The sequence below is a fragment of the Excalfactoria chinensis genome, chromosome 3, assembly GCF_039878825.1.
Source record: "Excalfactoria chinensis isolate bCotChi1 chromosome 3, bCotChi1.hap2, whole genome shotgun sequence".
NCBI classification, from domain to species: domain Eukaryota; kingdom Metazoa; phylum Chordata; class Aves; order Galliformes; family Phasianidae; genus Excalfactoria; species Excalfactoria chinensis.
In genome coordinates this window covers 5,455,070-5,480,936 of record NC_092827.1, presented here as the reverse complement: position 1 = coordinate 5,480,936, position 25,867 = coordinate 5,455,070, and the positions used below count along the sequence as shown (strand labels likewise).

The window sequence follows — 25,867 nt, the reverse complement described above, 5'->3', positions numbered from 1 at the left end:
CACAGCAGCTCTACATGGGATGAATCAGTTTAGATAGTAGGAAACATTTCTTCTCTGTAAGAGCGGTGATGCAGTGGCACAGCTGCCCAGGGAGGTGGTGGGGTCACCTGGAGCTGTTCCATAACCGTGGGGATGTGGCACTGAGGGACGTGGGCATGGATGGGGGTGGGCTGGGGTTGGACTTGGGGATCTGAGAGGTCTTTTCCAACCTGAATGAGTCTATGATTCTGTGATCCCATGGCTGGACAATCACCAGGATATGGGGTTCGGAGCTGTGACCCCTATTTCTTTCCCATCTCTGCCACCACCCCAGGGGAGCAGGGACAGGGAAGGAGGAGCTGCTGACAGTCATGTGGGAGGCTCTGGGCTTTTATCTTGGGTTGGGGTTTGAACAGATGTGGTGTGAGCAATGTCTGTAAGGCACCCAGATTGGCGTCGTTGCTCAGAGATTAAAGGATTTAATAATCTGCCAGCAAGATGTAGTTTAAAGAGGCAGAGCTCTGGCTTTACAGTGCTCAATGCGTGCTGAGGATTTCCCATTCTTTCCTGAGATCCATCCAAACTTTCCTTTAAACTGAACAAACACCCTCAATGGAAGGAGCCACTTCTATCCAGCCCCAGGGAGTATCGTTTTGTCCTCATCTTAGATAACCACTGATTAATTGCTAACACGCTTCTGCACAGCCTTCCACTCAGTGATCTCAAACCACTCTTGAAGAAACACCGACCCCACTGCCCGCGTCGTGCAGGTTGTACTTGATGATCTCAGTGTTCTTGTTCAGCCTAAATAAATCTGTAATGCCGTGACTGTATGATCTTATGTTGTCCATCGCCCCAGGCAGCCCCTTGTTCTCATTTCTGTGTCCCTCCCTGGTGGAAACCTCAGAAAACAAGGCGGTGACTGGCTCTGCAAAGCACTAGTGACAACAATGCCGAGCTGTTTGCTCCGGGAGAGGGATCATGACCCAGCATTACTGCAGAGGAGTGATGCAGTGAGGGCAGAAGCTTTGCTTCTCCCAGCAGACAGCATCTCAGAGAGGGGAGGTGTCTGGGACTGGTTGGGAGCGCAGAGTGCACAAAGCTCAACATATCCCTGGCGGTCTGTGCCCCTCTGCTGTATGCTGGCTGGGCTCTGTGTGACTTCTGCATCCTTCCTGCTGCCTTCAAGTGCTGATGAAGCACTTCTGTACTTCTGCTCTTGATGCCAGGGTGGTTGTGGGGGCAGAATTTGGGAAGAGACGGTCTCTTTTCAGAGGTATAGAGCTGGCTTTCATGTTCCTCTTCTTCTCTGGCCTTCCGCTGCAGCTGGGCTGGGGCACAGATGTGGGAAGAGGCAGGAAAGCAGAAACCCAGCTGGTGAAACCCTGATCCCACCAGCAGCCGAGGCATCAGCCACACTGAGCACCAGCCCATCCTCCAAACACTGGCACAGTGCTGCATGGCAGCAGGTAGAGTCATTTTGGTTCCTTCCTGCTCCTCCTCACTTCTGTACTTCTGCTCTTGATGCCAGGGTGGTTGTGGGGGCAGAATTTGGGAAGAGACGGTCTCTTTTCAGAGGTATAGAGCTGGCTTTCATGTTCCTCTTCTTCTCTGGCCTTCCGCTGCAGCTGGGCTGGGGCACAGATGTGGGAAGAGGCAGGAAAGCAGAAACCCAGCTGGTGAAACCCTGATCCCACCAGCAGCCGAGGCATCAGCCACACTGAGCACCAGCCCATCCTCCAAACACTGGCACAGTGCTGCATGGCAGCAGGTAGAGTCATTTTGGTTCCTTCCTGCTCCTCCTCAGACAACATGTTGAACATCTGGGGCTGTTATTGCCTGCCCCAAGGAGGATCCTGTCCTTGCTGAGTCACAGAAAACCAGAACAGTCTGGAAGAGATTGAAAAGGCCACCCAGCCTCAACCCTTGCTATAGGGACACCTCCCACTAAACTAGGCTGCCCAAAGCACCATCTAGGGTCTGGGCACTGGCCTTGGGCACTGCCAGGAATCGGACATCCACAGCTTCTCTTTGTGGTTTCCCATTCTAGCAGCTCCCAAATGTGTGAGAGCTGCAAGCAACTCTGGGGGGGGCAGAAACCACATCTGCCCCTGTCCCGGCTGCAGAAAACAAAGCTGTGTGCTGAGGCCATGGGGCCGGTGATGCCTCCTGGATGACAAAGATCTTTCCCATCCCTGCATATATGCAGGGCCAAGCTTTGTAAGAGGATTTACTCACCAGCAAACCCAGAATGTTGCAGCTCTATTTGAGCAAACCTCCCCAGACACAAATAGCGTTGCACAACCCGTGATTCACTTTTCCCCTTCCCCCAGCAAGATCTCGTGGGCATGAACCTTCAGTGCAGTGTTGCAACCAAGGGTGTTCATCTGAAGAGAGGCTACTGAATCGTGTTGGCTCTTGCTTTCATAGAATCATAGAATCAGGAAGGTTGGAAAAGAGCTCCAAGATCCCCAAGTCCATCCCATTCCATCATACCCACTGACCACATCCATCAGTGCTATATTCACATCATTCTGGAACACCTCCATGGACGGTGACCCCACCACCTCCTTGGGCAGCTGTGTCACTGCATCACTGCTCTTTGGGAGAAGAAATGTTTCCTAATATCCAACTTGAACATCCACAACTTGAGGCCATTAGCTCTGATACCTCCCTGTTCCTCAGTTATCCCATCAGACTGATCACATCAGATTGATCACATCAGATTGATCACATCAGATTGATGCCCTCCTGGGATCGGGAAGGTATCAGTCTTTGGAAGGATGAGATGGGGAGGGTTGTGAGAATGGCTTTGCCTCTCATTGAATATACCCCAAATTCACCAGCTTTGTGCTGACGGCCTCTAGACCAGAATGGAACCAACAGGCACCGAGCACGACTGACCTTGACACAGTGTCTTCTAACAGGTTATAGGCCTCTTTCTTCTCAGAAGGAGTGAACAAGGTGCTCAGATGGGATCATCGTCCCTTGATGTGTTCAAGAAATGAGTGGGTTTTCCCCTTCAGGACGATGGAGGTGGGTTGGAGGTTGGATGTGAGGCCTTGAGGAGCCCCAGAGCCACGCAGTGCTGAGTCCGCCACGCCTCGCCCCGCCGGCAGGGGGCGCACTCCGCCCCGCCCACTCCCCTGTGGCGGCGTCGCCCCGCTTACGTCACCCCCTTGGGTGTTGAGAGAAAAGAGAGACAGGACCCGCAACCAATCACATGAACAGGAGGGTGGGACTTCCGCCTCGAGAGAGCTACTTCGCCCTCCCCCGTGACGTCATCGCCTTTCAGCCCATGGCCTGACACAGGGAAGGCGGGGCTTACGCGCGTCCGTGCGTCCCTACGTCCGTGCGTGCGTGCTGACGTCACGGCCTCGCCTGGCGGCCTGCGCGGTTACCGAGCGCCGCTGAGGAGCCGCCGCCGTGCGAGGGCCGGGCCGCAGCGAGCGCAGCCGGGCCGCGAGGTTATGAGGCCGAGCGCCGCCGCCTCCCCTTGAGGAGAAGCAGCAGCGGGCGCCGGGAGCGCGGCAGGAAGCCATTTTGTGGGCCTCCTTCCTCCTCCTCCTCGTCGTCGTTCGTCGCCGCCGCCCTCAGCGAGCGGCGCGGGCCGTGCTGCTGCCGGCAGGGGGGGGGGCCGGGGCGGCCGCTGGGTGAGGGGGGGGGGAGCGAGCGGGAGGAGGCCGCAGCCGCTCCCCATGGCGAAGAAAACCTACGACCTGCTCTTCAAGCTGCTGCTGATCGGGGACTCGGGGGTCGGCAAGACCTGCGTGCTCTTCCGCTTCTCCGACGATGCCTTCAACACCACCTTCATTTCCACCATCGGTCAGTGCCCGTCCCCCCCCCCCATTGCGGTCTCCCCTGTGGAGTTCGGCGTTGAGGTTTCGTTTGGAAATAGGCGCTGTTCGGGAGGCCTTGTGCTTAAAGGGCCTTTCTGCCTGTTTTTGGTTGGTCTGATTTTTGGTGTTTTGGGTTTTTTTTTTGTTCGCTATTCGATGCTTTGAAGGGGTTTTTACGTGGCTTCGTAGCGATAATAGGGTGAGGATTGATGGCTTTAGACTGAAAGAAGGGATGTTTGGGTTGAATATTAGCTGGCCGTTCTTTACTCAGAGGGTGGCGAGGCTCTGTTAGAGAGGCTCTGTTAGAGGCTGCTTAGAGCTGTGGGTGTCCCATCCCTGGCAGCGCCCAGCCCCAGAAGGAGCTGTCTCTATGGCAGCTATGGGGCTAAATGAGCTTTTAAAGCCTTTTCCTACTAAAACCACTCTGGGATCCCCCCTGGCACCATCTTGTTTTGCAGATCAGTTGAGATGAGCAGCTTCAGTTCTTGGTGAGTGTTTCTGGGGGCAATCAAAGAGAATTAAAGCCAGTGTCTTGTGGTCAACCACGTGTCAGAAAGCGTAAGGAATGTTTCTGTTTGCTTGAATTGGATCTGGCTTTTTGTGGTTGATAGAAATCCCATCAATGATTGGCAATGCAGCTGTTGTCCAAGAGTAGCAGAACGCATAATGGCCAATGCATCCCACTATGCTTCCATGTTGGTGCCCAGATGTCACCATAGCTGGGATTAGAGAATGTAAAAGGGCATTCATAGGCAAAACTTGAGTAATTCCAAGTGAAATAAAGTATATTTGGGTTTCAGGGGCAACAGAATACCAGGAAACAGTTGTCTAAAGACTCTTTAGGCTTCAATTTGCAGGGGTTGTTTTGGTGGGGTCACCGAAATGGCTTCGTCTCGTCTCTTAACATCTCATACTTTGGCTTTTGAAGGCTGTGTTTCTTTTGCTGCCGGGGCCGTAGTGTCATTCTGCGTTGCTTGTCAAGTTCTGGCCCAGATCACATGGCGTGTGTTGCTTTTGGAGTTCTCTGGGAAGGCTCATTTCCATTCTCAGTTATAAATAGTCAGCGCGTTGGGTTGAGAAGTCAGCAGTGGCTGTTTGCTCCAGAGATCTTCAGCTATAGTAGCCAGTGATATTTTACTAATTAGTACTAATAATAGCACTGCAATTTGTGAGCTTTCAGGCTGAATATCACCAGGTTGATTGGCAAATGCGCACCAGCAGATTTCGGAAGTGTCTCTAAGCAGATTGAGACCCACTGGTGTTTCTGGAGTAGGTTTTGTGGTACGCGTATGCTAAAAATGACTTTTATTTCCTCAGCTTTGAACTAGGAGTCTGGTTATGATGGCTGTGGACGTGAGATAGGTCGTGCTTCCATCTTCATAGTGGAATTGAGCAGATTTTGGGGGGGGACAAATAGGTTTTTCACATGGTACTTAAGTGTGTGAAGATAAATTAGTTTGTTTCCTGACTCCTTGTGTATGCAGTTTAATGCGAAAACCCGATGGGAAGGTGTGCGTGCAAGCAACGCCAGTTGAAATGAAGATCATGAGCAGTGGATGAGCACCTTTAATGGCAGCCCACTCGTGAAGGAAGGATCATGAGCTTTTACAGTGGGTTAAATCACCTCTCCAGGTAGCTGTTCTCTGTGTGGTTACAGCAAAGTGATTGAGTCATGTGTATGAAAACAGGTTCTCTCACACTGCTGCTGGTAGATTTCAGACTCTTTTGTAGTGATAATAGTGGTGGTGCAGGAATGCAAAGGTGCTGTGTTGACTGCTATGACAGCTCCTAGTGCAATAGGTGCACAGGGCTGGTTTTGCAGGAGTCTTTGACCTGCAGCAACAAGGAAATCCCACTTCTGTATTGCTTCTGCACACAGTAGATGACGTTGAAGGTGAGTGGCTTATTGGTGAATCCCTCTTTGTGTTTAAATTGGTAGCTTGTTAGCTCTGATTCATGCTTTGGTGTCTACAGAGAGCTCCACCAAGAACCTGAGATAGGGAAGGCTGTAAAAGGCATGCAGTACCAATGGCTGTGAGCAGGGGCTGGATCAGCCTTTACAGGAAAAGGCAGATGACAAAGAATAATGAAACCTGCTTATGTGTGCAGGGAGGGAAATGTTTAACTCTATAAAAGGCTTGTCTGTGCTTATAAATACAGACACAATAATGTGCGTTTCCACTTCACAATGGCAACTTGCATATGCTTTCTTTCATCTGTACACATCTCTAGAACTGTTTGGACGTGATGCTGGCTGGCAGTTTGGGTATCATTTCCTAGAGCTGTGATTTGGTACGCTGTAATGTTTGGCTCCGAATCACTTCAGCCCAATATTTCCTGCAAAAACAGCAGTTAAAGCTTCTGGGTGTGATAAGGTGAGTGTGTGAATGATTGCATTACCCTGCCTAGTGGCACTATAAATAATCCAGATGGCTCTTCTGCAAGAATCCCTAAGTCATCGTAACCTCCCTGATGAGAGCAGGGGCCTTGTCTCCGCTGCTACCTTGCTGTTGTCAGGGAGAAAGCAAGTAAATCAGAGTAGCCTTTGCCTATCACACGCTGTGTTTGTTTTTAATGGCTCTTCAGTAATTGTGTGGTGCATAAATCTCTTCCAGTGTTTATTTGTAAGAAAGCTACTGTTGGGTTCTGTGCCTGGGTGCTCTGCAGCTGGGTTGGGTCAGTGAGAGCTGCTTCCTTTGCTGTGCTATTGCTCCCATCTATCCCCAGACACCAGTGAACTCAGTGCTTGCACTCCTGCCTCTTCTCTTTCAATTCAAAAAAGGTCAGTGTAAGTACCTTCCAATCGATACGTGCTTGAGATCTTATTTCTTTTGTCAGTTTGATAGGAGGAGAGACAATGGCTTCGCGTTGTGCCAGAGGAAGTTCAGGTTGGATATTAGGAAACATTGCTTCTTTGAAAGAGTGATGATGCAGTGGCACAGCTGCCCAGGGAGGTGGTGGGGTCACCGTCTATGGAGGTGTTCCAGAACCATGGGGATGTGGCACTGAGGGATGCAAGCAGTAGGCATGGGGGGGTGGGCTGGGGTTGGGCTTGGGGATCTCAGTGGTCTTTTCCAAGCTGAGTGACTCTCTGATTTTTATCAGCCTTCAACATGTCAGGTTGGTGTCGGTTGGAAGTGAGCCATTGTCAAGTGACCAGTCAGCTCTGCAGGAACACAATGGGAAATGCTTTGGGGGCAGCAGGTGAAACATTGCCCTTCAGTTCTGCGACTTAAGCAGGTGGAAAGGGCTCTTCTTTCAGGGATGTCAGTCTGAAGATTTGAATGTCAAAATCGAACTCAGGTGCATAATTGCAATTGTTTGATGAAGTAGAATGCAAATAGAGGTGAGTCACAAGCTATGTTTTCCCCCGAAGCCTGACTACTTCTAGTAAGAGAACAAAGAATATGGCGTCATTTTGAGGTTTCCTCCCCTCAAATACTATTGATTTAAGTAAAACTTTCATAGATCGTAACCCATGCTGAAAATATAGCAAATAAAGAACTGAAACAGTGAACAGCAACTGCAACTTGTGGGGTGTAAGTGATCCTGCAAATCCAGAGATTGATTAGAACATGGTGTGATTTTGAGATTTGATCACTGTGTATCTTATTCTGAACAGGGGTAAGTCTTGATCCCAGAATGTGCAGGTCTGTGTTGTTTGATACGCCTGTTACGTAATGTATTAATATTAGGAAGAAAAGAATTACTGATAATAAATGGGGGATGAAGTTTGCTGTCCTGGCTGCTGTGCTCTCTTGCTGTCCCAGGATGGAAACCCTGAGTGAAGGCTGAGAATGCTGCTGAGCTCCTTGTTGATGCACACCTCCTCTTGCTGCTTGTCCTTGTGCTGATGTGCTTGCCTGCAGCCTAAAGGTGTGAAGCGAAATGAGTTAGACGTGCAGAAGCTGGAGTTGTGGTTTTGGCAGGAAGGGCACATAACAAATATTAATGCTTTCACTTTAGGGTGAAGCGTGTTTCAGATTTGGAGCCTCTTGTGACTTTGTGTGCGTAATCCATGGTCACTGGGTCATGAAATGGCTGTTGGTGTTGGTAGAAAACTTGCTCAGGGCCAGGCAAGGAGGGATGGAGATGCTTTTAACTTAGAGACCAAGGAGGATTTTGTAGTGCCTTGCTGAGCAATGAGCACAGCTTGGGGGAGAGCAGGGGGTTGCTTGCTTTGTGACTTCTCCATTGCATCCAGAGAAGGACAAGAGAGCTGTGAAGGATCTGGAGTACAAGACTTATAGGGAGGGAACTGGGATTGCTTAGCCTGGAGAAGAGGAGGCTTGGGGGGAACCTTATTGCTCTCAGCATCTCCTGGAAGGGTTTCGGGTTTTGGGTCAGTCTCTTCTCCCAGATAACTACAGACAGGACAAGAGCTGATGGCTTTAAGTTGAGCCAGGAGATGTTCAGGTTGGATACTGGGAAACATTTCTTCCCTAAAAGAGTGGTGAGGCATTGGCTGTACCTGGAGGTGTTCAAGGACCGTGGATGGGGATGTGGCACTGAGGGACGTGCTCAATGGTTATGGTGGGTTGGAGTGTTGGATTTGGTGATCTTGGAGGTCTTTTCCAACCTTAATGATTCAATGATCTGCCTGTTTGAAAAGTAGGTCTGTTAGACCCCTCCTCTTTATCCCTTGGATATGGAAATGCTTAATCTTTTCTCTCCTTGAAGAAAGCTAAGAAGGCTAATTGAGATGAGAGCCCGTTGATAAACACTTGAAGGGTTTCCTCTGCTCCCTCCTTAACAGTGGGGAAACTGGAGTGGGGCTGGAGCTGTTGCAAGTCTTCCTCAGCATTTGGTGCTTTAGTACAGCTTAACTGTGGGGCGTTTTCTTCTCCATGTGGGTGTAACTAGAAGCCTTGTGTGGGTTTAACTAGAAGTCTTGGCGTGTTTTTGTTACTTTCTGTAGTTCAAACAACTCGAGGCTTTTTCCCACTGGGATCGTGACTGTTTCATACTGCGTGACACGGAGAAACGTCTGCTTTTGTCTTGCATTTCCTAAGTAGACTTAACAATCCCTGAGTGGGGCCTGCTGCTGCTAAGGATGGAATACCCACACTCACATCCGTTCTTGCACAACTTTTTCCTTCAGGATGCTGCTCAAGCTGCTGTCTTACTCATATTCAGGCTGATGACCAGCTCTGCAGCCCCCAGGCCTGCTGAAACACTAGGTGGAATGGAAACATCTCTTCCAGGTGATCCTGGCGAGGCATGCTGCTGTGCTGGGAGCACTGCAGGCTTTAGCTTTAGCTAGAGGCACCCTTGGCCCAGAACCTGAGCTCCACAGCCCTTAAAAGATGTGATTACAAATCAAGTGAGAGCACTTACTCACCTGTCCTTTGGTTTATGAGGGAATTGGAAAGTTGATCGAAACTGTCAAGGATTTGTCTCAAACTCTTGTTTTTGTTCCACTGTGGCTGAATTCACTCAACAGCATCTTAAAGGAAGAGTTATTATGTGCTCGGGCAGGTGTTGCTTAACTTGACTTCACCAGCATCTTGGTCTTCTAGAGCAAAGGTGGTTCATTTTACTTCAGATGCTGTTAGCAATTTTCAAGTATCTGGATTTTAAGACAAGGGAAAGCATATCCAAACTAAAAGAGAGGAGATTTAGCCTGGGTATAAGGAAATCTTTTTATGGTAAGGGTGGTGAAGCAGTGACACAGGTTGCCCAGAGGGGTGGTGGGTGTCCCATCCCTGGAAGCATTCAAGGTCAGGCTGGATGTGTCTGCGAGCACTGATGAAGCTGTAGGACTAGATGGCCTTTGTGTTCACGTCCTTGTGTCTGGCAGCAGCTGAAGTACCAAGTGACATCGTTCTGCTTCCTGTTCTTCTGTCGTGGTCTTGTCCCTTGGTCTTCTGCCCACCAAACCTCAGTGGCAGCTGGCTTCCTTGTAGTTAACAAACGTGTTTGTGCTTCTGGGGCTACTTCGCTACTGCAGGTCTATAGTAAATGCCTGAACTTTCATAATTAAGAAGAAAATTGACTGTGCTGGCAGTAACGTCTCGTTAGCAGTTCCTTAAGTAGCAGTCTTAATTTCACTTGCTCCTGATGCTTGTTACAAGCAGAGTCGTCAGCACAGGCTAACTGTCTGGGCTTCTCCTGTAACTGGGGCAAAGAAATGAGGGCTCCCATCCATCGGAGCGTGGCACTGCGTGTGCCTCTGTCACTATAGAGGAGGCAGAGTTGTGTAGCTTAAATATAGCTGTCTAATTGTTGGCTAAACGAGTCCCACCAATGCCTCTGTTTCATTAAGTATGCTGTGAAGAGCTTTCATCTCACCCGACGTTTGTGATCTTGCCAGTAAACAACAAAACCGATTTTATTATTGCTTTATTTTAAAGCTGTTCAGATTTCTGATGAAAACTAAGATTCTGCTGGCTAGCTGGTTGGGTTTTGTACTTGCATTGGTATGCGTGGGACGGCATGCACCAGCAATGTGCTCAGTATTGCAGTGAGGTGCCTGTTTGCAGAGTAGGTGTGGGCTATGGGAGCTGCAATAATAGGCTTAGTGCAGGTGAGGTGTAACCAGCCTTGTTGCAGCATACAGCAAGATGCAGGATCCAAGGGAGTCTCATAGAATCATAGAATGGCCTGGGTTGAAAAGGACCACAATGACCATCTGGTTCCAACCCCCTGCTGTGTGCAGGGTCACCAACCAGCAGCCCAGGCTGCCCAGAGCCACATCCAGCCTGGCCTTGAATGCCTGCAGGGATGGGGCATCCACAGCCTCCTTGGGCAACCTGTTCCAGTGCATCAGCACCCTCTGGATGAAAACCTTCCTCCTGATATCCAACCTAAACCTCCCCTGTCTCAGTTTAAAACCATCCCCCCCTTGTCCTGCCGTGGTTCACCCCTGCAAACAGCCATTTCCCCTCCTGTTTATATGCTCCCTTTAGGTACTGGAAGGCAACAGTGAGGTCCCCATGGTGTCTTCTCCAAGCTAAACAAGCCCAGTTCCTTCAGCCTTTCCTCGTAGGAGAGTCTCATGGCCTCTGGTCTGCCTTGGGAGAGCTTTGGTGATTCTCTGAACAGAATAAACGTATGAGCTGATATTCATCAACTGGGAACATCCGAAATCCCGTGGTGGCTGTGTCAGTCACATCCTCACTGACTGGTGCTGATGCAGTACAAGCAGTGAAACTTCGCAGTTTGCACATGCTATATTTAACACTAAACACAATGCTGTTCTTTGCAGGCTGGGTAGGAAGTGATAGGCGTGTCCTCAAGCAGCTATCCTGCATTGAAAACTCATGCAGAAAGGTCTGGGTCACAGCTTATCTCCTACCCGGGTCTGTGGGACCGGTGCTTTTAGGCTGCACTGCTTCCTGCTTTAAGGATGGTAGCGTGCGTTGCATGTAAGTTATTGCAGGCTTCCAGTTCTCAAATATTGTTGTTTGGTGCCAACAAAGATCCAAATTGGCATGGGAATTATGGTGGAGTTTCTGGCTCGGTTTCCCTGTTGAGAGTTGGAAGGGCTGGCACGGTACCTGTACTTTGCTTCTGTGTGTTTTGTGACTTTCAATGGCTGGCATGGCTGAAAGCAATCAAATGTAGGTCAGTGGGTTCAGCTGGGAGAGCGCGCCGCGCTTGGTCTGAGCACGTAAGCGATGGTCTCATGGCTTGGTTCGTTAGGCCTCGCAGTGGGGGGTTCTTAATTATTGAAACAAAAAGTAACCCGGCTTAGTTCCTGCCTTCAGTGAGTCACAGTTACAGAAGCTGGGAAGGCAGAGAGCTTCTGCTTCCTTCTTGAGCTCTTACTGCATTCAGTGGCTGGATCTTCTCATGACCTCGAAGCCTTGAAACGCGCTGCTTTGGCAAAGCTGCTGCTCTTTCTGTAGCAGACGAGACAAATCCAGTCGCCTTTGTGCGTCAGCTTTCTTGTCAATCTGATGAGTATAAATGAACCAGGGTAAGTGTTAACTTGAGTTTTGTTTGTATGTCACTTGAGGATAGCGTTACCATTATAGCAAGTAGTGAGAAATCTTCTGTTTCATAAATGGAAGCAGTGGACGGGAAAGCAGATTTGCATATCTGTTGATTTCTGAGCTAACAAATATAGCACAAGCAGGCTGAGACGCACATGAAAAGCAATTCAATCTGATGCCATCAAACTTGACCACCTGTAGTACGTGTGCTTGGCTCTTTAGAGTAGAATTCCAACGAATTGCTGATATTTTCCTTTGCTGGAGCCCTGCTGTGAATTCAGGTATCACCCAATGGGATTTGCTGGCGGCTTCTGTGATGGGAGCCTGCACCATGCCTAGGTGGAGTGTCAGCAAGTGAAGGATGTCATGGCAGAGAATTAAATCAGCTCATGCAAATGACTGACACCAAGAGATTATTCCTGCATGGGAACAGCTCCTAAGGAAGTGCTATTTCTTGCTAGAGCTTTGTTTCCTTTATTCCTTACTACCTTGTGAATAAAAACCTTATTGTCTCCTTTGTCCCTCGGTATGCATAAAACATCACTGAAATAGGTCCTTTGTTCATTTGCTTTTGTGTAGTTTGTGGGAGCCCTGTGTAAGGTTTAGCCTCTGGAATAACAGAATGAGAAAGTTTCTTTCTTCTGGAAGAAGTAACTGCTTGTTGAAGCTGTTTGTGCTTTCACTGACTGAACCAGCAGTGTAGGTGGTGTCAGCAGGAAGCTTTGCTTGCCTCTCCAAGCAGGGATGTGTTTTTTATGGCCCTTGGAGCTGTGCTTGCGTGTGAGTCCCAAGGAGGAACGTGCTGAGGTGAGTGGCTGTCCCCTTTCCACCATTCTTTCTTTATGGCCACTGTGGGTTTTCCTGCTCAACATGCTTTGCCAGCACAGTGTTGCAGATCTCACCAGGCAGAACTTGAATGAACGCTTACAGGTGAGGTGAAGGCAGGAGGAGAGGATGAGAAGGCTTCATAACTGGTTCTGCCTTGGTGTCTGTCCTAGTCTTATCTGACAAGATGCTTGCACCAAGGTGAACTTTCATCTGGGATCTCCAGGTTAGTGTACTTAGTATGAGTGTAGCCTTGCTGCACTTGAAATTGGTGGCTGTTATGCTTTGAACAGGTGAGCTGTTTGCATCCTGCTCTAAGGAACATGCTTTGAGAGGGGCAAGCTGCATAACGTCACCCCAGCTCTGTGGTTCTGTAACTGGATTAACACTTAGATTTTAACAGTGACAGATATAAGCTGTTGCTTGATATTCACGGCTTGGCATCTACATCCATTTTACTGGAAAGTGCTCCTTGCTCTGGTTATCTCCTGAACTTTGCCCAAGCCCTGATATGGAGTGTGGCAGCTCTCAGATCAAACCCATGAGATTAAATCTGTGCCATAAGCACCAAGTCCACTTGGTTGCAGTGTTCACCTTCCCCTTTGGACTTGGTGGGCATCGTGCTTTGCATGTAGAGGTTGTTAGGAACCAGGTTGTTCTGAGCTCCTGTAGATACAGCTTCACTTCAGTCAGAGATCTTTCCCTTCAGACCCACAGCGAGGCACCTCTGATTGATGTTTTTAAGCTCATAAATCTTAGTTCTTCCCCTTGCAGTGTCATTGTCCTTAGTTCACAGGAACATTGTGTTTAGCACTAATCTTTGCAAATAAACTTAGCTGCTGGCTTTCTGTTTGCTGGGTGGTATTTGGTCAAGCATTGGCACAGCTGCCCAGGGGAGTGGTGGGGTCACCATCCATGGAGGTATTCCAGAACAATGGGGATGTGGGCTGGGTTTGGGCTCGGTCATTTAGGAGACCTTTTCAAACCGGAATGATCCTATAATTTAAATGAATGCATTGGATGAAGTCAGGGAGCTGAAGTGTGAGATGTGTGGAGCTCCTGCTAAATCACCATCCCTTCTGTTATTGAATGTGGCAGTGACATTTTAGAATATCTCAATGTGTATTTATTGGGACATCAGCTACAGCAGCGTGTTGTGCTTAATGACAAGGCCAAGGACCTCTACAGTGGAGGGGAGCAGACCTCATGTTCTGTTTCTGAAGAAGGTTAATTATTTTAATGAGGTGACGAGGCAGTGGAGGAATGGAAGGTCACAGTTGCTGTGTAGGCACAGCATAAAGGTGTATGGAAAACAGACAGCTCACAGCATCTTCTATCCTCCTTCACTTGATGTCTTTTACTTGAATATTGCACTCAAGTGCTCTTATAGAGTTTCTGATGGTGATGTTGACTTTTGTTATGATCTCCAGAATTACCACGTAGGTGTTAGCTTATGGTTCTTGTATGTATCTCTGATTGTTGAGTAGAGAGAGAAGGTTTTGGTGCGCTCCAAGTCCTGACCTAGTTTTAATATTCAGCCTTGAAACTGACGCACAAAGGAAGCTTGCAACTTGTCTGCCTGTTTGAAGGGAAACGGGAGCACTTCAAAGAGGGTTTCAAGTTAGGAAAGTATCTGTCATTGATTCTCGTAGCTCTGAACTGTGTGATGCTGAACTTGGCTGCCTGTGTCTGAGCTCTGCCCGGTGTTTGTGGCCAGAACAAGAGGCAGACTGCTCCAAACGCTCCACCGAGGCAACTGCAAGTGGGAAACAGCACTGAGCAAGGATCCCCTCTTCCTGAAAACTGTGAAGATGTGAATGAATTCAGAGGATGTGACCTTATTCAGATAAGAGATCAAGCTGGATAACGATGGCCTTTTTATCACTTTGGGGCATTGGAAGCCATTTGGATGGATTTGTCACCCGAATGGATATTCAGCTGGGTCCCACTTATCTGCATGTCAGCACTGGTTTTCATTAATATAGTATCGTGGAGGTTGAAAAAGGCCTCTAAGATCATCAGGTCCAACTGTCAACCCATCCCTACCATGTCCACCACCCACAGCCATCAGTTACTTGTTTGTAACCTGTGACAGCATTTGAAAGCACAACAAATGCAGGCGTCTAGATTGGGAGAATGTGGGTCGCACTGAAGTTGCTGTCTTGCAGGGCTGTCATCTGCTTTGTTAAGGGTATGTCATTGGTAGGAGAGCATCTGGCAATAGTGCTCTTGCCCATGTCCTGCAGTCTCCTTCACAAATACCAAAGCCAACAGGGTGTTGTGCATTGGAGCTGCTGACCTCACGATAAGGGAGTGAATGTTTGCTTAAGTGAGGGAACTGAAATGAGGTGTTTAATTAGTTGTGTAAGCACTTAAGTAAGGTCCTTCCTGGAAGGAGAAGTCTCAAGTGGTAGATCCAATCTGAAGACAGAAGGACTGCCAGCATATGTGGGAAAGAGGAGCAAAAAAAAATGGGTAAGTAATCACATCAGTGTTTGTGGCTGGTGGAGTTAATCTAATTAAAACACTCGTTTCTCTCGTTCTCACATATCCAGCCTGATCGAATCTGAACTCTCAAACAGGACACTGCCTTCATGGATATTTTCCCATACCTGGTTGTTGTGGAACTGTCTTAAAGTGCTAGAATTAATGTTTCCGAAGGCTTCATGTAAGATATTACTCATTCAGATGTGGCTTTTGGTAAATGCTAAGTTGTCATGACTTGAAACCTTGCAGAGCAGGAAGAGTGAGTTCTTGCTGCACTTCCAGTTTGCACGCTCTGCACTGGCAGAACTTCGGTGCGGGGAAGATGAAACAAATGAATTCACGGAGTGTTTTTACTACCACGTAAACCCTTCACCTGCTGATATGTTTAGTGCTTAAAGCCATTTCCCCTCATTCTGACTTGATCATCTTCAAGTTCTTATCCAACCTTAGTGATTCCATAAGAAGTGAGTCATTGTGGAGGCCACTCGTGGGCATGAAAGTGGTTGGGAACACTTAGCATGGGATTACCAGAGGCAAAATATACTTGGCTGTTCCCGTCTTCTCTGCTGAAGTTGATGGATTGGAAGTTGCAGGAGTGGGGAGCAACAGGCATTGACCTTACTGAGCATTTGACATGGTCTAGAAGAGCATAGCTGTAATCTGGCTCTCTCCTTCTAGGGCACCGAGCTCCTGGACACTCTTGCTTCTTAGCAAATCATACAAGATTTTACTTCAGTTATTGAATGCTTCTGTCCTAATAGTGAGTGCGCAGTGGGTGCAGTAAGTTATTTATAGCTCGCTTTGTTTTGCAGCAGTTTGTTTGGAGTTATCTTAGGCCAGCAGTAGAAATCAGACTGCTTGGCTCCAGGTATTTAGCGGGTAAGAGATACGTGCCTGTCTTCTCTAGCTGCTTGTGCTATTGTGAGGTTTGTGTTAATGCTCTGGTTTCTATTTCTTCAAGGAATTCATTGCCATGCGAGTGCAGAAAAGGTGCAGCCTTGTGTATATGCATACAACACATGCAGCTCCACATATGTGCACATACATGTGCTCACAAAGGAAGCTAACAAGCCTGCCAGTGAAATAAATACAGCTAGTCTTATTTACTTAGCTACCAGCTTGTTTGCTCCTGAGATTAAACCTGTTTGAAAGCTGGAGAGTAGCTTCAGTCTTGTGAAACAGGAGGTGTGGAGCTGCCACAGCTCTTTGTGCCTCTTTCTATGGAGGTACGAGCAAAATTACCTGCTTAGTTTAGACTGTGAGCAATGTGTGTTTGCACCCCGTCAGGCTCCGATGTGCTTCTGATGGCTTCGATTTCATCACTTGTTCTCTGTTGCGGTTGCGTTGCCTTTCTATCTTCCCACCTTGTTCCTTCCCCACGTAGCTGAGCGTGCTAGGAATGATCAGGGCTAAAGACAAGCACAGAGCTGAAATGCAGCATAGTCCTTGCCTGCTGCTAAGTAAAGTCTTCAGGTTAGAGAAAGTAGTCCTGACCTCAAGTACCAGCTCCTCACATGGATCTGCAGTTTCTCAATATTGCCTGAAAGTGACCAAGTCATCTGGGTGTTCAGGTTTTCTCTGATGATCTCATTCAGACTCAATTGAGTGAGCAAGAGTTTGAGACTTTGTCTAGTGAATCCTTTTATTGTTCTGTTGCAATTATCCCTTGGGAAAGAAAACTTGATCGTATAATGATGGGGTTACTAAGGTTGGAAGAGACCTATGAGATCATCAACTCCAGCTGTCAACCCATCCCCACCACGCCTGCTGAACACATCCCTCAGCGCCACATCTACTGAAAGGAATTAATAGCCAGAGAGATTTACCTGTTGGCCAGATAGAGAAGCTCACATGAGATTTAAGCTACAAGGTGGGGGGACGTGATTCCAGCGCACTCAGAGACTGATTACTGAGTTTTGTCTCCTCTGTAGGTGAATGCATGGCAGATGTGTGTTTCAGAAGGAATCGCCGTGGGGCTGGAGCCCTGTCTCAGCTCGCCGAGAGCTGCCTGCTGCTTCCTTTGTCAGCTGAATTTTGCTCTCGATGATAAAACTGATGCTTTTGCCAAAGGATGAGCCTGAACAACTTAAGTTTCTTGTCCTGAATTAGTCTGTACACTCACTGATTCCTAAATTCTTTGTTAAAGGAGTAACACTCCTAATATTCCTAATAGTCCGTTAAAAAGATCCCAGAATGGTAGGAGTTGGAAGGGATCTCTTGGAGATCATCTACTCCAACCCTCTTCTAAAGCAGGCTCCCTAGAGAAGGTTACAAAGGCACATCTTAAGCTGACACACTGCAGTGGGTGCTTCTTCCTCATCTATTGCTTCTATTGGACCAAGTGAAGGGAGACGTGCCAGGGAACTTTGTCTGTCAGGAAAAGGGGGAAGCCCTGTTGGGAATGGCTGCCCCATTCCTCTCTACCAAGGAAAAAGCCATTCTTTGGGTTCCCTTCTAGGGAATGAGAATTGAGATTGTTAAGCCATTGCAGCATCAAAGTGGAGTTCAACATAAGCTTTATTAAGAAGCACGGTTGTTGGTGGTGTTTTTTCTGTGTGTTTTTAATAATTCTTTAAAGATAAGATCCTTTAGAAGAGATTATACTCTTGTGGAATCTGCGTGTACTTGCACCCATCTGTTGAGATGGAATCAATTAGTGCCAATGTACCCAGGCAAAAAGTGATCATAGAATGGTTGGGGGTGGAAGGGACTTCAAATATCATACAGTCCAACCCCCTTGCCTTGGGCAGGACTTCTGTCTCCTAGATCAGGTTGCTCAAAGCTCTGTCCAACATGACTTTGTCTGTATCTACTTGACATATCTTGATGCAGAAACATCCTGAAGCTGATACTCAGCAGAGATCAGGTTCCTTTGAAATCACAGCACTCCAGGGTTTTTTATGCAAAGAATATTACCCATAATAAGAAAGTAGACAGAGGAGAGTCCATGTACTGGGGTCACACGTGCCCCATACCGGTTGTCCCAATATTCCATCTATAACCACTTCTGAGAATAAGGAACACGATAGGGAGGGTATGTTCTAAGGCTTCATGTGACTTTGCATCTCGGAGAGGTGTAATGAATTAGGCAGAAGATACCATGGATGAGCTGCCTGACTTCAGCTGCTTAAATAAAAGGTGTCTTCTTTCTTTTAACACCTAAGAAACGTGGTTTAGTGGACTTAATCATAGAGGTTTTTTCCCAAGCTGGGCTGTATTCTTCACTGCATGGAGTTTGCTGCCGTTCCTCTAAACTAACTGCAAAGAACTGTAACTCATTAAAGTTAAAGCCTCTGAAAAATACTGTTTGCTCTCGCGATGCTGAGCGTGGTTGGGAATGTTGTATGTTCATCCTGTGTAGGTATGAGTACCTTGTAAATATTTTGAAAGACCAAAGTAATAACTGTGATCACAAAGAGTTTAATTAAAACCAGAACTCCATCTCTTGTCTGATCCTCTTTTGTATCACACCAGTGGGTGGCTTGCAGATGGCTGCGGTGTGAGTCACTACACTTTTGCTTTCCTGCATTGCAAACGCACAGTGCAGCTGCAGTTGCAAAGCAATTGCTAACCAAGGAAACACGAAATGCACCAAGTGCTGCTCGTGGTGGGATGCTGAGGGCACTGTGCTGTGGGTTGGCTGTCAGCATCCTTAGGGCTGCCCACTGGGGCTCAATGGTGGCTTTGTTGGGGAAGAATGCAGGCACAGTCCGTGCTGCCTGCAAGGGGCCAGCTTATTGCTTGCAGCTCTGACAGGGAGTGCAGAATGAATGTCTCCTTCCCTCATGCTGATGGCATCCTGCCTTTCAATTTAGGTTTGTGATTTAACGACGGTGGAGGGATAGCCACAAAATCTTGTTGGGGCTGGGAAATGCACGAGGTGATCTAGAGCTGCATGTTGTACTGATGCATTTCAGATACTCTGTTCTGCTATCACAGTTCCCAGGCCTTCGTTAATGTCTTTCATCTGAGAGCAATAGAAGCCTCAAACTGCTAAGCAGGCAGTTCTGCATTCACCAAGACCATCAGGTACATAACCCTACACAACTACCATTGGAATCCTTTGTCCACAGTAGTGGCAGCAATGACTTCTGCTGATGCTCAGATATAGGAGCTTCCTTGCAGTGACCTGGTGCACTTCCAAACCCCCCTCCTGGCCTGCAGCTTTCTAAACCTTGAGTTTGGTTTTTGGTGAGTCCAGGGCCCAAGAATGAGCTTGGGAGGCCTGGATGAACTGCCTGAGGCTTCCTTATTAAACCAGGTGAACAATATTAAGATAGAAACGCTTCCACATTCTTAATTGTGAAAAGGCAGCTTTACCTTGAATGTGCAATAAGCTGGCTGTGGGTCTCCAGGTCTTTTGGAGTATTCCAGCGTGCCCTGCTGTAGCTGATGAACATCTTAACAACACTTAGCAAGGGAATGATGCTTATCTTTAATTCATTAGCTCTGTCATTATCCCCCTGTGACATCAGTGTGCTGTTCGGTTTTTGTGCCCGTTACTGCCTTAAAACTCCTTCCTGACCTACATGCTGCTGGTGCAACCTGGCTGCTTGAAGGGAGTGAGCAGGGTAGCCTGTAACAGCGGGGCAAAAATCTCCCTTCTTTTCAGCCTGCTAAAACTACTCGGAAAGCAGTTGGAGGCAAATAGTCACTGCTATTTATAACGTTTGTTACGAAGGCTGAGCTAGTATTACAGTGTAATTGGAGTGGAAGCTGAGTATAACATGGAATTAGAGATTTGTTTTATCCCCGAATGCTGGAGTTAGCTAAATCCCTCTCAGAGAGGAGAATTAATTTGTTTGGGTAGGTTAACAGCTCGCTTTATCTCAACGCGCGCTCCGAGTGGCTGTCAAACATCCCGCGTTATCTGGGCAGAGCTTGAAAGCAAATGGCACCGGGCGAAATACTCTTCAATAAGATCTTCTGGCAAATGCCGGGGGTGTTTGTCTGATGGCAGAGATGGTGTTGCTCTGGTGTGCTGCATCATAGCCAGCAGCTTGGCCAAAGGCCCTGTGTGGTGGATGTCATTAACGCTGACTAAGCCCTGCTTGGGGCAACTCTGTTCATTGGCTTTTGGTCATTCAGCAGATTGGTTTGTCAATGATACTAATTGTATTGCTTCACAAATTTAGCTTAGTTAGCAGTTCCTTACTCATGATAGGTTGGAATTGCCAGCTCCATAGTTGGCTAACCAGGAAACATGGCACGCTTACCTGAAATTGGAGTGTCTGCAGCCCGAGCTGCCATTGTAGCATGGGGCTTCATTTCATCACTGAACTCCTTAGAGTCCTTGGAAATGGGGAGTTCTGCTCCTTTATGCTCATCTTGGTGCTGATGGAAGACTTGCGTTGGGTGTTCATTCAAGGCCCATTCTGCCCTATTGCTCCATGGCTGCTGTCTATCCCTCAAGCACAGCCCTACTGGTATGGGGAGGCTTTGTTGTCCTTGCTGAGAGGTAAAAGCCGTTTCCTAGCTTATGTTTTGAAGTTACCATGAGAGACTGTGTGCGGTGTAGTGGAGTGAAAGGGGCTGAGCTGGGCAGAGTTGGAAGCAGGCTTCCCATGTAGACCCATTGTGTAATGGTCTGTTTTGTAAATCCTGCTTCCACTTTCCTTGGTACAAAATAACCTTGTGAAGCTGGAAGTCTGTGCTTGCAAAAAGGTCCAAAAGCAGGCAGATATGAGGGAAGTATAAGTTAGCAGCTCTGATTTGGATGGAAAGTCAGACCTTGGCATCTGGCTGCTATTAGGACATTGTGCTCCTGCTGTGCTGGCTGCAATCCATGCAGGTTCCTATGAAAGAATAGATCCACGTGTTGTGTGTGGAGCTGCCGGGTCTCCCTTCACTTGCTCTGTTTTGTGTTGAAACCCATTTTGTCTGGGAAAGAGTGAATTGTCCAGGCATGCTGCAGAAAGGAGGTTTCACCCAGCTCTTGTGCAATGGTGTCTCCATTTCTCTTTCTCCAATGGATATTTCCCACTGGGTGCACTTGGCTTTGCATTCACTTGTCTTAGCACATGGTTTAGGTTGTCTCTGTTGATCTGTGGTTCTCTGTGGATGGTCACACGTGGGCCTTCTCTTCATTATATAGTGCCACTTCAGCACGTGCACAATGTAGCACGTGGGCTGTTTCATCTTAGCTGGTACTGAAAGTAAAACCTGAGCTATGCTGCGTCAAAATATTGTGCTCATCTCGAGTGCTCTAAGCTGAGCCAGGGGAAGTTCAGGTTGGATATTAGAAACAATTTCTTCTCATACAGAGCAGTGATGCAGTGGCACAACTGCCCAGGGAGGTGGTGGGGTCACCATCCGTGGAGGTGCTCAAGGAACGTGGGGATGTGGCACTGAGGGACATAGGCAGTGGGTATGGGGGGGTGGGCTGTGGTTGGACTTGGGGATCTGTGAGGTCTTTTCCAACCTGAATGCTTCTGTGATTCAAAGAGGACACGGGGCTGTGTGTCAGATCCCAGCAGGGTGGCTATTTCTGATGGTCGGGTCCTGTTACGTGCTCCGTGTTAGCGGTGCCAAGCAGGCTGCGGGCCTGGAGATGGCTGTGATTAGTGTTATTTCTACAAGTGGATTACTTGAAGGAGATGAATAAGCAAAAAAACCAAACAAACCCGACAACGAAACAGAAAGCTTGCTGTTTTAATTGGGATCTAAACATCTGTATCTACATTCCAACCTTTCTTCTCAACAAAATTGCAAAAATCTGTTTTTTTCATAGCTATAAATGAGAAAAATGTAAAGACATTTGCTGGCTGGTTTGCTGGGCTGATGCAGCCCCTTTGAATCCATGTTGTGTTTGTAGGCGCTCGCACTCCATCTTCCTTGGTTATCCTTGGTTTACCTGGTGCTGCAAAAGAAAAGCTGTTTGTGTATCTGGACGTGGGATTGCTTTTTGTAATCAAATACCAATGGTTCGTTTTATGTTTCTTTGTTTATTTCAGGGATAGACTTCAAGATTAAAACCGTTGAATTGCAAGGAAAGAAGATCAAGCTACAGATATGGTGAGTAGTCAAGCCAAGGTGCTGCATGGTGCCATCCTCTGGGTGGCTTCCTTCAGAAGTGGATTCTCTTTCCAAGATTACATTGGGGAATCTAATTCAGTTGGAGCTGTGTATTTGCAGAAGTGGTGAGGCTCCAAGTGTGAAATTCCCTTCTTTATATCAATAAACAGGGAGGAGATGAGGTGCTGCGTTGATAGTTGGTGTTGCTGGGCTGCTCTGTGGGCCGGGCTGTTGGCACAACTCGTGGTTGGGATGACAGAATCCATGTAGTCTGTGATTTAGTGGGAAGTGTTTTAAAATGGGAACCCTTAAATTAAGAGTTGCCTCAGATCACAAACTTGGTCATGTCAACTGGCCTTCCCTTGCCTCAGCAATGCACCTCCGTGTTTACTTTGTATTCTCCCATAGTAAACTAAAGTGTTTCTAAGCTGGCTGTTACTGTAACAAAGTCTAACATGAAACTGGACTTGCACTGTTTTCCCTCTATTCGTTCTGCATGTCTAACTTGCATAACTCCCCACTTTTTCCCCATTTAATAGCCCTGTAACAAGTCAGGTCAGGAAAGCTAATGGCTTCTAGCCTGTGTTTTTGCTTTATCTCCCCCTTCAGTCAACTGTGTATACTGCTGATGTGTTCTCTAGCTGTGCTGTTCACAGCTTGAATTTGCCCTTTTTTGTCCCCAGTAATTAAAAGCTCCATCTTGTTATTGCTGCTCAAAGCACACATCCCATCTCTCAGTTGTATCTGGCATTGCAGCCCTGCCAGCAGCTCCTGAGCAGAATTGGGGCAACTTAGTTATTTTGGTTTGTGTTCTGCGAGGGAAAAGAGTTCCTGAAGTTGATTTTCCTGTGTAAACTGGTCGATAATGAAGCACTTGGATGAAGTAGCTCTGTGCATTGGAATGCTTCATCAGGGAGCCACAAAGGGTAACCATCTTCGTAAGGGCAACGTTTTAGATTGAGATATCTGCAGTAAGACGGGTATAGATCAACTGGGGGCTGAAAGCAGGGCGGTGAGGGGAGGCAGTGAGAGCATTAGCTAAAGAGGCATTCAGGTGTAATAGCTTCATCGATTGACATGCTTAGCATCTCTCGCTGTGTTATCAGTTCATTAGACTGCAGTCAGGCTTTCAATAAGATCAAATCACATCGTTGTGTGTCTTTCTTTTTTACCACGGCAGTCTGGGTGCTGGGAGTTACATGGCTTTGCTGTGGACAGAGCGAAACATTGATGCTGTGTTTTCCAGCTTTGCCTATGCAAGGAGTTGAGCTCAGCAGTGGTTTGGCTTAGAACAGCAGTAACTCTGGGTGAAGATGCTTTGTGCAATGCATCTATATTTAACTACTGCTTCCTGTGTTTAAACTCAACTTGCACTTCTAGTGGTTGTGTAACACATTTCCAGCATTGCACTTCACTACTGCTGCAGTAATTTAGTAAGCAAGGGATGCTTTGAGTGGAACGTTTCCCACAGAAGCTCAAAGCTGTACTGATAACCTTTTCCTTGTGTCCAGAATATGGGTTGTGTTTTACACAGGAGCTAACACAGCTGAATCAGAATAAATTTGTCTTCTCAGCTGTCGGAAGAACTTCCACTGGGACACAGCTCCATGCTTGAATGAGCTCATCAGAAGAGAAGGAAAGTCTGGCAAATAGAAAACAGTAGATTTTAGATAAGGGCAGAAGATAAAAGCACTGGGTACCTCTATGTTTTAAGTTAATATTTTGACCTGTTTCTCACTGCTGCTTGTAATTCTCCATCTCCCTTGAATTAGATCCCTCTCTGCCTGCCTGCAAAGCTGTATCACTAGGTCCCATTACCCTACAGTGTCTCCAGAGTGTCAGTGATTTGGAGTACAAGTGGCTAGCACTGCCTTTGCACTGCTTGGGGCACACTTTCAGTCTCTGTGGGCAAACAGATAAAAATGGCACTTTCTGATACAGCTCTGTTCCTTTCCTGCAAAGCAGGGTAGTTACCTTCCTCAGGCATGGAAAATGAGCAGACGTGGCAGTACCTCAGTCATGCCTTGACCTCTGAAATATATATATAGAGAGAGCAAGAATATCAAGGTCAAGCTGAGTTAAACCTTGCCAGAGGTGATAAGCAACTCGATACCTCATTGCTATTAAAAAGTGGGGTTGCTGTTCAGTAAAGATCAAGCTAGGATTAGTGTGTTCACATTACATTTGGAACAAATGTGCCAAGCATTGAAGTAGGAAGCTTGGGAATAGAGGAAACAGAGTGGTGGGCCTGGTAGCAAGCGGGGCTGTGTTGGTGCGCAGGGAGCTGCTGGGTGGCCTTGGTTAGGCTGAGCAAGCCCTGAGGGGTGCTTGGGCTGCAAGCCAGGAGGATGGGACAGAGCTCAGGGCTGGCTTTGTGAAGGAGCAACAGCAGGAGTCGAGGTATGGCAACTTCTGGGTGGTGGCACGTGATGGAGGGATCAGTGATCTTGGCTGGGTTGTTGAATTGCCCATCTGCTTCGAAATGCTGCTAGCTTAGAGTATATGGTGGAAAGTCATATAGAAAGTCACTGGTAGTGGTTCTATTCCAGAAAGAGAGTAGGAATACTTGAGTTGGGTGGCGTCTGAGAAGCCTGACACGAAGGAATGCATTGAAAAATGTTCATATTTTCAGTGATTGTCATGAATACAGAGAAGGGAGGGAAAACAAAGGTGCCAGCAAAAGAGAGAGAATTGCTCTGGGGAGAGCTGTGTTTATTGCAGAAGAGATGAAATGCTTTTGAGGAATAATAGAGAAGCAGGGCTCAAAATTCAGCTGTTAAAACTAATAGCGTGCTCCCCAGGACTTGGGAAGAATAGCTTTGAAATGGAAACCACGATGCTTCGAGCACACTGTAATTCAGTAGCCTTATTAGGGTAGCGTAACAATTGAAAGATTGAATGTGATTTTTCTCATACAGTGGGTGAAATGGTTTCCAGTGGACAAGGGATTGTCACTACTCAACAACGTGCAGTTTAGATCAGTATGCGTTAGAAAGGGCAAGCAGGATTGCAGAGGGGTGTAATAGCTGTACTGAAATGAACTGGGAAACATAGGATGCTTAGGGTCGTGAGGGGGAAAAAAAACAAAGCACGCTTTTGAAATAGTGGATATGGTGGAGAAGGTGAGCAGGGCTGGATTTAACTCGTGTCCTTCTGTAATACAAAGGCATTACAAGGGCAGTCGTTGTAGCATGAGGCTGGAAGGCAGCAGCGTGCGCAAGGCATGAGGAAATGAGGTTAAGCTGTGGAACTCCCCATCACAAGATGCTGTGGTGGCTGTAAATGGGAATTAAAACAGCTTGTTTTCCACTGCTGTATATGCAGATGTGATCTCTAGCTGCAAAAGTCCTGCAACTACAAAGGGCTGGGGGCTGTGGAACCTCTGGCCTGACCAGGTATGCACCTTTGTGTTAGTAGAACACATGCAGATCAGATCTGGCTTTTTTATCCTGTGAAATGAAGGAAATGAAGGCCGAAAGGAAATGCTGCTGTCATTCAGAAGCGCGTAGCAGCAGCAGATGCCAAAGAGGAGGGGAGGATTCATTAAGGTCAAGGACAGTGGAAATCGGAGTTGCTGGAAACCCACCAGCAGGGGTGAGAGACTTGGAGGAGATCCTGTTCAGCGTAATGGAAATAAGGCAGAGAAAGGAGAACACGGAGGAAAAAAAACCACCCGGATCCACCAGGTATTTTGGAATAGAACTTGAAAAATAAGAGGAACGTGGTGCAGTTATTCAAGAATACTCAGTGAATATTGCTTGCAGAAAGCACAACTGCTTGCTGGTC

The 25,867-nt window shown here is 47.4% G+C and overlaps 1 protein-coding gene across 1 annotated transcript in view; it reads left to right on the top strand.

The window, feature by feature from the left end:
* The first annotated feature begins 3,617 nt into the window (after window positions 1-3,617).
* Window positions 3,618-25,867, top strand: part of RAB10 (RAB10, member RAS oncogene family) — a 31,686-nt gene continuing 9,436 nt past the window's right edge. Inside the window, exons 1-2 of the mRNA XM_072331390.1 lie at window positions 3,618-3,804; window positions 22,021-22,081. Coding sequence (XP_072187491.1) covers window positions 3,678-3,804; window positions 22,021-22,081 — 188 coding nt within the window. The 5' untranslated portion in view covers window positions 3,618-3,677. The remainder of the gene's footprint in view (window positions 3,805-22,020; window positions 22,082-25,867) is intronic.